Raw genomic sequence first — 13,184 nt, 5'->3', positions numbered from 1 at the left:
GAAATAATCAGTGATGGAGTCAGAGTTTATCTACTGTGGATTCCTTCCCATATTGGTCTCCGAATGCATGATAGAACTGATGAGTTGGTCAAGATCTTTGCTCATAAAGAGGGAATTGATTACCAACTTGGACACTGCCTTTGAGCAGCCTAAGGGCAGTAATATTCCGGGAACATCAACAAAATCTCGTAGACTTGAGGCAAAGTGAAATTCACACCAGTTCCTCCATCTATCATCATTCTATTATGCAGAACCGCACGTCTATGGGTCATCCAATAAGGTTAGCAGACTTCTAGATGTTACCACTGCTAGGCTTAGGCTTGGCTACAAGTACCTCTAGGAGTTTGTAACATCTGTTGATGTAGATCTGACTAAGTGTAAACTCTGTCAGCAGAACTATTCGCATACTTTGTGTCATTATATAATGGAATGTGAAAAAATCGCGGAATTCAGAGATAACACCATCAATGGAGCTCACGAAATGTGTAAGTACTTCATTCATAATGATGTACTGCCGGGAATCTTAACGAAGTATTCAAAATTTGCTTACTGTAGGTTCAGCCTGCACATGACTGTAAAGCTGCCGCCCAGTTGGGTGGGTGTGGAGCAAGACTAGTAATTGTGTGACTCACCATAAATGTAACGTGCCTTTTTTGGAGCCAATTGTTGAATCACTTGATACAAAAGATTATCGATGTGTATATGTATTTGTGTAAATGATTGTATATATACATGTACATGTATATATAACATTAATAATTGTGTAACTAGCGTCAAAAGATTGTTATTTGCTTAGCTAAACGAACTAGAGGGAATTCAGTTCCTGAACCAATTATGTGCCTGTGTAACCCTTTCCACCACCGCCCACGGAATGGGTATGGGGTGCATAATAAAGAAATTGAATTGAATTGTATGTTTTATGCTGCCTGTACATATAATTCTCGGTTCTAAACATATCATAGCTTTTTATACTCGTGCTTTCTGGCCTTTGAGTGCCAGTAACCTCTCTTCTCTCATCCCTAATACCCTCTCTGTGTCATCATGCTACACAACACTTAAATGAGATGGTATCCATACAAATGAGACTGAAACTCTTGCTCTGTGTATTAATAACGTTGTTTATAATAAATGTTACAACAGCATCATATTTGCAGAGTAATACCTAAGCAGCATATTAATGCAAAAAAAAAATAATAAAACAGAAGTCGGTGAACATAACCTATGGGTTTACTTTCCGAAATCTCTACACAAATCGCAATTTATTATACACATTCAACATTCTTCTGAATTATTAGAATTAGTAGGTAGAGAAAGATTGATAAAAACAGTTTGTTTATGGCGTTGATGATGTGGACATTATAGTGTCAACAGCAGCACGAGGCAGGGGACCGTCCACCAGCTGTGTGATCTCTGATACTCTTAAATTTTCGTGCTGATTTCTATTGGTGAGTGTGTTAGTGGGCCTTGGCACGCTGTTAGTGTCCTGGACAGCTGTAAGAGAGTAGTTTGGGAGTCGTTTTGAAGACGACAGTTGAAGGGATCACTTTAATAAGGTGTGTTATGTCTTGGGAGTAGACCATCCACCTCCTAAGGGAGCGCAAGCCTAGATGGTGATAATTATGATAGACGGAGTTTCTGTCAAACCGTCCATAAGACGGTTGAATAAAATAGGGTTTGAGACTGTCAAAACTGTATATATTGTGGGTAGGTTTGCTTTAGCTTGTAGGATAGCCTCGATTGGGTTAGGTTAGGCAAGTTTTAAAGTTGCTGGCGAACCATCTTGGGCACGAGGTGACCAGTATCCTAATAGATTAGTTTATTTTCTACCCCCAAACATTACCATACAGTTACAGTGTTAATCAATACATATTATCGCTGCTGTCAATTGATAGCTATGTAGTTCAAATTAGCTACTGTATAAAAATATATTTTTTGTTATGAATATAAAAGCTCTTGGATTAATTGTAAAAATGTGAATATATATTGTAAACGTACAGTATAAACAAGTAGTGTTATTGTTTTGTTTTGTAAATAGAAAATACCGGTGATTTTTAATACATTAGAGTATAGACTAAATATAAATTGCACCAAAAATCCATTATATGATTCAAAATAGTGTTCACACACTCAACCGCGCTCGGCATGTGGTGGCGGTAGTATCGGCTTCTTAACATAACTTTGTGAATGTAGCAGACTAATACTTTTGACAATGAAATTTTTTTTTAAGTCTTCTGCTTCTATCATATAATTTTTTCTAACTTCCTAAGAACTAGAATATGTTGGTCATCGTATTTTACAAAGTGATAAATGTCTTAAGGAAAAAACGCTGCAACCGAGTATTAACCGTTGTGTACTACATGAGAGGATGGGCATCCCTTTCACCAAATTCAACTCTTGGACACAAATGTACAGGGCTGGCTGTTAAACCTACCAGCCCCAACCCACTTACGAAACACCAACACTACAAACTCCATTGCCACCACAACCACCATTAGTATAACAATGACTGTTATCACCACAACCACCAGTATCACCACTAGTAACCAGCACCATTATCATTACCTCCACCACCATTAGTAACCAGTCCCCACTACTTGAAAGCGCTATTACTAACACAATCCTTATTACCATAACCATTATTACTGCTACCATCACTTATCAGCACCACCCCCTTCCCCCCTCCCCTTCCATTACAATAGCCTTTACTCTGTACACCAGCCTATAATCCCTACAACTTGAGGTAGTTCACTCATTATTTGAGCTGTAGGCCTACTGTTTAATACTCATTACAATACTGGACCCTATAATCATTGTATCCCTGGCATATCATTGTCCTTGAGCTGTGCCATTTCTGGGATATCTTAAAAATCAGCTGTAATAACATGCCTACAGTAGATTATTATTATTTTGTTGTATATATTTTGTGTAATCATTTATTATTATTATTTTTACAGATTTTTACCCCACAACTCATTCAAGATGTCACATTACAACTTTAAAAAGATCACCACGGTCCCCTCGGCCAAGGTGAGTAGTACATACAGTATTTCGTTTTCCTGAGCCTTGTTTAAGGATAAGTTTATTTTTTCTTCTTTAAAGAGGGTTTCATTCAGTATCTTGAATGCCTCATTATACTTCAGTAACATGAAACTTAACTGTAGAGATTTGAGACTTGCACTGAATAAAAAAAAAATACTGTTATTTATCTTTAGACTAACCTTAGAGTTAATTCTGTAAGATATGATTCATAAAACTGCACAACATTTAACCTGTTATTGCACATTAGACATACTGTAATAGATTATAATAAGCTGAACCAATATAATTGCTCAGTACATTCCAGTTTTAATGATGCTGCTCAAACATGGATATACTGTACTATACATAATCAGTTGTAATCGATAATCACAGTAATCAGTTGTGTACTGATGCGCTGAAACCAGCAATGCTTATAAAAAAAACTTTATACTGAATTGGTTAAGTTAATATTTATAATTTCTGTATTGATACCTAAATAAAGTAAGGCTTTTAATATTTTGTAGTTATAAATATGATCACCTGTACTATTTATTATTGTTCCTCTCCACCACCCATTAGTCTTCAGTATGCACTACCTAAAATTAATTTATTCATTCATTGTATAACCTCAATTTTCTGTTTCAGGACTTCATAAATATCATACTCTCGAAGACACAACGAAAGACTCCTACCGTTGTCCACAAGCAGTTTAAGATCTCTCGCATACGTCGTTTCTACATGACAAAGGTCAAATATACTCAGCAAAATTTCCATGACAAGCTGACTGCAATTGTTACAGAGTTCCCAAAATTAGAGGTACAGTATATTTGCCCAGTCTATTATTTGTTTTATTCGTGTCTGGTATTTTCCCCCTTTATATTGACAATGATCATCTTTCCAGCACAGGCTGTGTTCAAAAGGGATACTGCAGTGGCTTTGCCTTAATTTTTTGTCTCATTTAAGTATTTTACATGGCTTTTTCTAAATATCAAAATTATCCATTGCTGTTTATGGTAAGTACCTTAATTAATTGTTATTAAGTCATGTATAATGCAATGCAGTATTATTTAGATTTAAAAAGCATTTGTGAAATTTTGAGATACATGTCGGCCTAACAAAATAAAATCACTAATCAGTAAGGTAAAACTAATTTAACAATTTCAGATAATTAAAAATTAAGTTTGTGGTTCTTTTATGTTATAATAAAAAGTTATACTTTTTGTGAATTATTATTTTATGTTTTAATGTTTAATTTCAAATTTTCAGGACTTGCATCCTTTTTATGCTGACCTGCTGAACACACTGTATAATAAGGACCATTACAAGCTTTCCCTCGGCCAGATAAACATGGCCAGACATCTCATAGACAAAGTTGCAAGTGACTATGTTAAGCTCCTCAAGTATGGTGACTCCCTCTACAGATGTAAGCAGTTAAAGAAAAGTGCCTTAGGGCGGATGGCCACAATAATGAAGAAGCAGGGACCCCCTCTGAAGTATCTTGAGGATGTAAGACAACATATTTCAAGGCTGCCATCAATTGATCCTAATACCCGATCACTTCTGCTGTGTGGCTGTCCAAATGCTGGTAAGAATACATTTCCAGGGGAGATATTGGTATTGAATTTATATAAATTAAATATGGCACAATGTCACCCAGGTTTACCATATCTCCATTAAATGGTTTCTTGAGTTACTCAGAAATTGGGAAATCTGGTTCTCCAAGTCAGTTTGCAAATAACAGTAAGTTTGTTTATTCTCTGCTTTCCAATTAAACCAATTATCTTCATGGCAGTGGACACGTATTTAAAAGAGAAAATAACCATACCAAACCCAACCAAATTAGCCAATTAAAGCTATCTCATCATAATTGAAGTAAAAGATGGAAAAAATGCAATGTTGATTGATGGGAGTTTTCATAAATGACTTGCAAAAGTTGTATGATTGATGAGAGCAGTAGTGTGCATCATGCCATTCCTCAAAACTGCTGTCATCGGTTGTGTCTTACCTTTTGTGAGCTCCGAGGATTATTGTCTCCGTGGTCCACTGACCAGACCTTCCATTACATTTATACACATAATTAACCCATCCACACTTTTCTTCTAAATAAAGCAAGAAAATTATATACTAGACAGGGGCTTTAAATATTAGATGTAATTAACATAAAAATGTGCACATTCAGGTAGCAAGCCGCCTGTGCTTTGTGTCACAGTGAATGATTGGTCAGAAGATGACTGAAATATTACCATAAGAACATAAATTTTTTAATCTGCTCCAGCCCTAAATAAATCTGTCCAAGTTAGCTCGCCTTAAATAAAGTGGAAAATAGTTGACAATAATGTTCCTCGACTTTTCTAATGAATTATTGACATGGGAAAAGTTTTATGTATGCAATGTGTCGATGTAAGGGTGCAGACTAAAGCTTGTTTCTTAGCCCAGCCCACCTCAGAAAATGGCTGAAAAGTTTTCTTCCGTCAGTTTTGATCCCATTGTAAATGACATGATAAATTTAATGATTCTTAATTCTAGAACCATAAATAACAGCAATAAAGTAGTGGGTGGTGGCACTGCTGCATCCTCTTCACACAACTGCTGTCTTACCTTGCCTTGCGATGATTTCGGGGCTTAACGTCCCCGAGGCCGTGCTGTATTATTTCCACTTAATTAGCCCATCCACACCTTTCTAAAGAAAGCCATTAAATAGTTTTGTCATGCCAAGAGGTTCAAGTGATAGATTTGCATCATAAAAATGAGCTATACTATATAATTTGGTAATTTAACAAATGCAAAAACAATCTAATCCTCATTAATTGCTTTAGAAAATGGGGACAGCTTCAAGTTTAGCAGTGTTAGTGATGAGGGATACTTAAGGTTCCTCACTGCTAGTTTTATCTTGCCCCCTCTTCAATTGCCTGGATTTTTCAATTTATTGAACATCTGGATGTACTGATTGATCCAGTTAATCAGGGTTGCACAATACAGTACTACAGGTGGCTTGTGGATTATAATTATTGAAGAGTGTTGCAGTTACACACTTTTTGTATACAGTAGTCATGTGTTGTATCAGTAATTTGTAACAATCAGTAATTGTTATCGCAACTCTATTTGACGTGACAACCATTAATTAATAATTTTGTTTTTTAAACATTAATATATTTATAGTTTAATATTATTGGATTGCTATCACTTTTACTTAACAGGGAAATCATCATTTATCAATTTGATAACTCGTGCTGATGTGGAGGTCCAGCCATACGCCTTTACCACCAAGTCTCTCTATGTTGGTCACACGGATTATGAATACCTTAGGTGGCAGGTTAGTGGTGTATGATCTCTGTATGTTTAGCTCATGCTAAAATGTTAAGGATTCACAGATTTTTTGTACTCCCAAAGCAATATTTACAGAACAGGTATATGTATGTTAAGCTGATATTTGTGTATATTTAATATGGAATTATAATTTTAGTACTGTACAGTATTTTGTTGCTAATGTCTCCTGTTCCAATTACAGGTTATTGATACACCTGGAGTGTTGGATCGTCCGTTTGACGAGATGAATACCATAGAATTGCAGGCCATTACAGCTCTGGCACACATCCGTGCAGCTGTCATTTTCTTCTTGGATATCTCTGAAACGTGTGATGTTCAGATAGAGCAGCAAATGAAAATCTTTGAGAGTATAAAGCCACTCTTTACAAATAAGGTAACCTTTCAACAATTTGTAAATGTTGGCAGGTGTAATATTTATGGTATAAAGATCAGCCTACAATTTTTTTTTTTAATATGTAATTCTCTTACTCTTATAGTATATATATGTATAAAACACAAGCTTGCAATTACAATGATAGAGGGAAAACAAGTTAGCTTAACTGATAGTGAGTTTCAAAATGTGCTTTAATAACTGAGTTTTATGATACTTATTTGCAGAAAGTCACAAATATAAACTATAATTTGGTGCCAACTGAAACATTTTTACAAGCATTATATTATTAGGTGATGGTAGATGAGAGTAGATTTTAATAACTTTTTCTATACTGTGGGAGTAACTGAATTTAAATGTTTCTCAGTGGTATTCAAATTTGTGTATTTTCCATTTTAACAATGATGCTTTGTCCATGTTTCAGCCTTTATTGGTGGCATGCAACAAAGTAGATGTGATGGACTTGAAGGAATTGGGGGAACAGTACCCCGAAAAGCGAGAACTGATTTCTGCACTGGAACGTGAAGGTATTCCTGTCCTGGAAATGTCAACCCTAACACAGCAAGGTGTTATGGAAGTCAAGAAGGAGGTAGGTATGATTTTTTATATTTAGGTTAATAATTTGTTTGAGGATTTAGTCATGTTGATGCATTTGGATAACTTTGAGCAGACCGGATGTCACTTTATCTGCAGCAAGTAATTTTGTTTGTAATTCTCTACTTGCTGTACTCCAAGAGTATTGTAACTTTTCCTGTTATTTTTGTTAATCTTTGTTTCCATGTAGTGGAATTTTTGTTTTCAAGTAGTGACAGATTTTGCCTTTATTTATATGGGCAGTGAAGCCTTTTTTGGTTCTTTATATCTGATAGCTTTAGTTAATCTTTGTGTTATACTGCAACTATGAATTATGAAAACTACACTAAAGTTGACAGATGTTTCATAATAATAAACGTGATGGATAACTTTGGATTAAATTTTAAGCCTAGAAGATTGCCTGTTAGGCAAATTTTACATTATTTGTTATGTATTTTTACATGATTTCCAATAAAGTATTTATCAGTAATCACCCAGAAAACAATAATGTGTTTTTGAGAAATGTTAATAATGTTGAATATTTGTGTTTTAGGCCTGTGATCGTCTATTGGCAAAAAGAGTGGATGCAAAGATGCGTTCCAAAAAATCTGATTCTATACTTAATCGTGTTCATGTGGCAATGCCTGCACAGAGGGATCAGAAAGAGAGGAAACCCTTCATTCCAGGCAAGTGAAATTTGTTGTCAAAATTTATACTGTACTATACACAGTTATAGGTACGTATACAGTATTTATAATACAGCACTCATTACAAATATATACAGTCATTTGCTGTGAAAGGAAAATGTCGGTAAATGTATTGTCAGTGGAATAAAAAAAATAACAGCCCGTAAATAAATTAATAAAATAAATAAATAAATAAAAATTCCAAACCAATTCTGGATTTTTTTTTTGTAATGAGAATTTTTTTTATTCAAATTTGAGCAGTGATACACTGAGAAGCCGGCCTCCATGGCTTCATCTACGACTTGAATATTTTGACACAACTCTTGCAGACAGATTTGATTTTTTTGTATTTATAATAAGTTGCAAATATAGTAGAAATATAGCACATTATGTTGTAACAAGAAATACAGGACATTTCAAAACCTTGTGTAGTTATATATGTCTTTGGTGGTGGTGCACATACAGCGGGGATATTGATTCAGATTTTTACCGTGAGGTGGCGGTGGTAACAATTTAAGTAGATGTAATTAGTGAAGTGTTGTGAAAGAGCCTTTGTAAAGAATTTTCTAGAGCTTTGCAATTTGTAGTTGTCCACAACTTTATTTTATCCATTATAGTACAGTGTATTGCATAAAACTTGCAGCTTGAATTTGTGGAACTATGGTAATAGGGGAGGATATTACCATATCTTCACAATAAGCTGCAATTTTACACAAAATAATGGCAAAAGTAAGGCTGCTGACAACTGTAGATTGCAAAGCCCAAGAAAATTCTTTACAAGGGCTCTTCCACAACCCTTCAGTAATCGTCTCTACCTAAATTCTCTCCACTGCTAACATTACCACCTCACAGTAAAAAGCCACTAGACCAAGATTAATAACATAAGCAATAATAGAACTAGTATGATTGAGCAGGATGGCAACTAAAGCCATTCTAAACCCTAAAGGACTACAGCTCCAATAAAATTTTACTGCTTTCAATTATATTTCAAAGGAATAATAATCATATACATTATTTAATTTTCACAGAATCTGTGCTGAAGGCTAAAGATAAAGAGGATACAGAAAAGACTAAACCCCCAAAGAAACTGGAGCGTCATTTAGAGGAAGAATTAGTCGACGACTACAGTCTTGACCTCAACAAACATAAAGATCTTGAAAATGATGAATGGAAATATGACAAGATTCCACAGTTCTGGAATGGATATAATGTAGCTGATTTTGTTGATCCTGACATTATGAAAGTAAGAAAATGTTTCAGTATACTGTATATTTAGTTAAACAAATTTATGCCTAATCAGTTTAGGGCTTATACAACACAAAAATAATAATGTCTCAAAATTCCTAGAACATGAGAAGACCAATGATCCAACTGTACTCGCTAAGTTGCTTTTGTGGGAGATAAGCCATAGCTCTTAGCACCTCACTTTTGAACCCTTAATTGACTGGTGTATGCAGCAGGTGTCCTTATCAAAAGCTAGGAGGAGGACTTTGGCAAACAGCACGAGAGACAGTAATTAGACGTAGCTGTAGTGCAGGCATGAGTGATTTCCAGCTAGTGGGCTGCATCTGTTACCACTTGCTAATACATATTTTTCTTTCTTTTATCTGTGTTTTCATATTCTCTCAGTTGGGTATGAAGAAGTTTTATATTTTTTTCAGTATGGTATATAGCAGAGGATTTGAGAACACTGATAACAGGGAAAAAAATGTATTTCAGTTGGTCTCTAGATCTGGCTCATGGACCACAGGTTCTGCTTGCTATACAGGTGCTAATGTGTCCACAATTTGGGAAACTTGCATGCAGTTGGGTGTTTGTGTTAGAGAGAGAGAGACTCCTGCCTTCTAGTACTAGTATTTTTGGGACTTGATGAATTGAATCTTCGGACAATTATTTGATTGTCAATGTAATAATGCTATAAGAAATATTTTGGGCACTAAATTTGTTTTGCTTGATTAGTTAGAAAGCATCTAAATAATTATTTGCTGGTGCTGGGGTCTTTTCTACCCTTTCATTGCTCATATGATACCATGTATACATTACTTATTTATATCTTTGTTTAAATATGTATTTGCCCCTAATAAACAACTGTTTCAGTGCTCATATATTCAGGTCTGCAGCCATTGTCATAGAACTTAACACTTTCGCGCTCTCCGCAAAGGTCACTCAGCCAACCGAATGTGCGCGCTGCGTTTTTATCACTTAAGCGTAAAAACAAAAATGTGTATACTCTTTTTACTCTTCTGACCTTAGTTCTCATGCTACGTATTTCATTTTGGTACCAACGTGTTCGCAATAAAATTCTCTAGAAGAACATTAGTAAAATAAGTCACGAAACATATAGGGATACCAGCACCAAATAAATAACTACGTAGATGACTCGCCGTGAGCGCCCATCAGCAACAAAATGTTTTTACTCTTGGGATTGTAATCACCTCCACACTTGTTCTACAGCGTTAATTTTGGTATCAATGGACTCGCAATGAAATTCCCAACACGGTGATATGAATATAAGCGTAGAATAATGATGCAGCCCGCCCGCAAGAGTGTGGGAAGTGGTGAAATTGTTACCCGGTATTGGTGACGGGACGATGCACGGCGCTTTGAAAGTTTATACTTATTTCACTCTCATGACATTAATTTTCTATGTACGTCATTCATTTTTATGTCAATGTGTTCGCAATAGAATGTTCTATGTGCCCATAGGTAAAAAATATCAACAAAGCGTAAGTTAGAATAGCGACAAATATAAAACAACGCTGGAACATATCAGTGAGCGTCAAACACACACGAAATATTTTTACTTTTGTTATGTTTGTCAAGATTATACTTGTTACACACAGTTATTTTTGGTTGTATATTGATCGGAATAAAATTCCCTAAACAGACATATGCATATAATACATGATATGTGGGAAGAATTACCAGTATAAACGGCTAAAGTCACCCACCTGCAACCCGTTTGGGACAAAATACCATTTGATCGAAGTTATCCACACCTTTCATGAACTTATTGTACCATGCAGCCTAGTGGTGAGAAAGAGAGCCTCATAGCGCGCAGTTTGAAACAAACCCAAAGTAAATCGGATAAAAATTGAATTTTATACAAATATTTTAAAAGTTGACATAACTTTATGTCCACTATGCGTTTACGTTAGACGAAACCGAACGCGCCGGCGCGTCCAGATAGCGCGAAAGTGTTAAGTACACCATTTACACCCATCCTATTTTTCCTGAACCATTTCCTCATTACCATACAAATTGCCTAACAAAGATTATTTGTCTTTCAAGAAATTTATCAGTACCCAATATGCATGTTTTAAAGCATTCATTATTTTTCGAACAGAAATTGGAGGAACTTGAAGCAGAAGAGGAGGCTCGGGAAAAGGCTGGATTCTATGATTCAGATGTGGAAGAAGAAGATGAATCCATGAAGGAAATCCATAGGCTAGCCAGTAAAATCCGTGAGAAGAAAATCATTAATGCAATAAATGCTAGGATTGATAAGCCTAAAGGCAAAGCTGTAATGACGCGCGTTTCAAGGAAGCGTGAGCGCGAGAGATCTGTATCTCGACTGAGGAATGAGTTTGAAGAATTGGGAGTGGACATGTCCGATGTGGATGGCTGTCACTTTACTCGCACCAAGAGTTCATCACGTTCACGTCCAGCACTTAAGAAGGCTCGCATGGACTCAGAAGGCAGAGTCCGGTCCAGTTCCAAAACTCCACGTGATGAGTCTGGAGTCAGAGATCCAAAGGTAATAAATATGTTGTATAGTGTGGGGGGGGGGGTGCATGTGTGTGTAGACACACATTTTTTAAAATGTTTCATATTATTAGGTATCCCTAGCAGGTAAACATAGCGACTAATTCTAGTTTTTAAATATTTTTCATATTATTATTAGGTATCCCTAGCAGGTATACATAGTGGGCCAATTCTAGTTTATTTGATTTGGCAAAGCATCATTGAATGACTATTTTGAGAATTCCTCATTGTATATACCTCACCCAGTCACTTCTTGCATGAGGGTCTACTATATTTTCTTGTTTACAAGTTGAGATAAATTTAATCATGTGTGGAGGGGCATAAATAGGTTTCTAGAATACAATATACAAAAGGTTAAATTACATTTTTAAGAATTGCTTATGATATTGGTCCATAAAGGAATAATATGGTAGGGAAGTGTATAGAGCATACAGGAAGCAGCAACCATCATAAAAGATCTGGGGTATTAGCAAAGACTTATTCCCAGTAATGACTTGAGAAGAAATTAATAAAGGATAGAATTACCAGACTTTCTAAATAAACAGATAATGGTGGATTTAGCAACTGGAATCCTTGAGAGAAATAGAAGAATGCATAAGGTAAGGAGGTCGGTATTATGAGAAAATAAGAAAATAAATGGCCAGAAGATAGGACTCATTAACGGATTTGTCATCAGATGGAAATTTCATTGTGAAATTGAGTAACGGATTACGAACTGTATGTACGTAATTTGAGACATTTTAAAGACAACATTTATTTGATTTCTGGGCATTTTGTATTGTGAAAGATAATGAATATATGTAATAATTTTATGTTTTTTTGTCAACAGATGGCTAAGAAAATGAAGACCATTGGACGCAAAGCACAAGCAACATCGAACAAAGATGGTCGCAAGGGTGAAGGTGATCGACACATCTTTAATCTTAAACCTAAGCATCTCTTTGCTGGAAAGAGAGGTGCGGGTACAGCTAACAGGAGATAAAACTCTCTCTTAAAGCCATAACTCAAAGAGTGAGCTTATTCAAGAATTGATGTGGTATTAATTGTTTTTAAGTTGTATGTTGTTGATTGAGGGGCAACGACGATTTCATTTATGTTGTCAATGACTGCAACATTAGTTAAGTGGTGTTCATAAAAATAAAAGGATAGTTTTCTCTTATGTTGAACAGACTTCTTGTTTTTGAAATGATATTCATACTGGGTTAATGAATTAATATATAACTTTATAAATATATTTAACAAAGAAATGTTTACTCTTAATGAAAATGTAAGCACAGATGAATGGTCTTTTAATCATTAAGGGGCATTCATGTTTACCACTTTATGCTTTCATTAAGGTCTTTTTGTAGAAATTATCAAATAATAAATGAGTCATACTTCTGATGTTTTTCACTCATGCCATTTGTAAGTACAGAATTATAATGCCATTTGAGTGAAACTTTGTA

At 35.3% G+C, this 13,184-nt stretch overlaps 1 protein-coding gene across 2 annotated transcripts; it reads left to right on the top strand.

Moving 5' to 3' along the window:
* Window positions 1-1,306: 1,306 nt before the first annotated feature.
* Window positions 1,307-13,119, top strand: Non1 (nucleolar GTP-binding protein 1). Of its 2 annotated transcripts, none has more exons than XM_045745906.2 (11): window positions 1,307-1,445; window positions 2,955-3,027; window positions 3,664-3,834; window positions 4,285-4,603; window positions 6,216-6,331; window positions 6,527-6,718; window positions 7,140-7,304; window positions 7,842-7,974; window positions 9,003-9,217; window positions 11,321-11,731; window positions 12,569-13,119. In XM_045745906.2, the coding sequence occupies exons 2-11, from the start codon at window positions 2,980-2,982 to the stop codon at window positions 12,719-12,721; spliced, it is 1,923 nt and encodes a 640-aa protein (XP_045601862.1). In that variant the 5' UTR covers window positions 1,307-1,445; window positions 2,955-2,979; the 3' UTR covers window positions 12,722-13,119. The 2 variants fall into 2 exon arrangements, with proteins under 2 accessions (XP_045601862.1, XP_069184969.1); XM_069328868.1 differs by lacking the exon at window positions 1,307-1,445 and adding an exon at window positions 1,535-1,553.
* The last annotated feature ends 65 nt before the right edge of the window (window positions 13,120-13,184 follow it).

This window comes from Procambarus clarkii, chromosome 22, assembly GCF_040958095.1.
Source record: "Procambarus clarkii isolate CNS0578487 chromosome 22, FALCON_Pclarkii_2.0, whole genome shotgun sequence".
Lineage (NCBI taxonomy): Eukaryota > Metazoa > Arthropoda > Malacostraca > Decapoda > Cambaridae > Procambarus > Procambarus clarkii.
This window is presented reverse-complemented; position numbering and strand designations above follow the sequence as displayed.

Excerpts from the sequence above, each read along its gene's own strand:
- Non1 (XM_045745906.2), top strand. The coding sequence starts at position 2,980 with ATGTCACATTACAACTTTAAAAAGATCACCACGGTCCCCTCGGCCAAG. Across the intron at positions 4,604-6,215 it reads GTGTGGCTGTCCAAATGCTG|GGAAATCATCATTTATCAAT; the intron begins GTAAGAATACAT and ends TTTACTTAACAG. Across the intron at positions 11,732-12,568 it reads CTGGAGTCAGAGATCCAAAG|ATGGCTAAGAAAATGAAGAC; the intron begins GTAATAAATATG and ends TTTTGTCAACAG.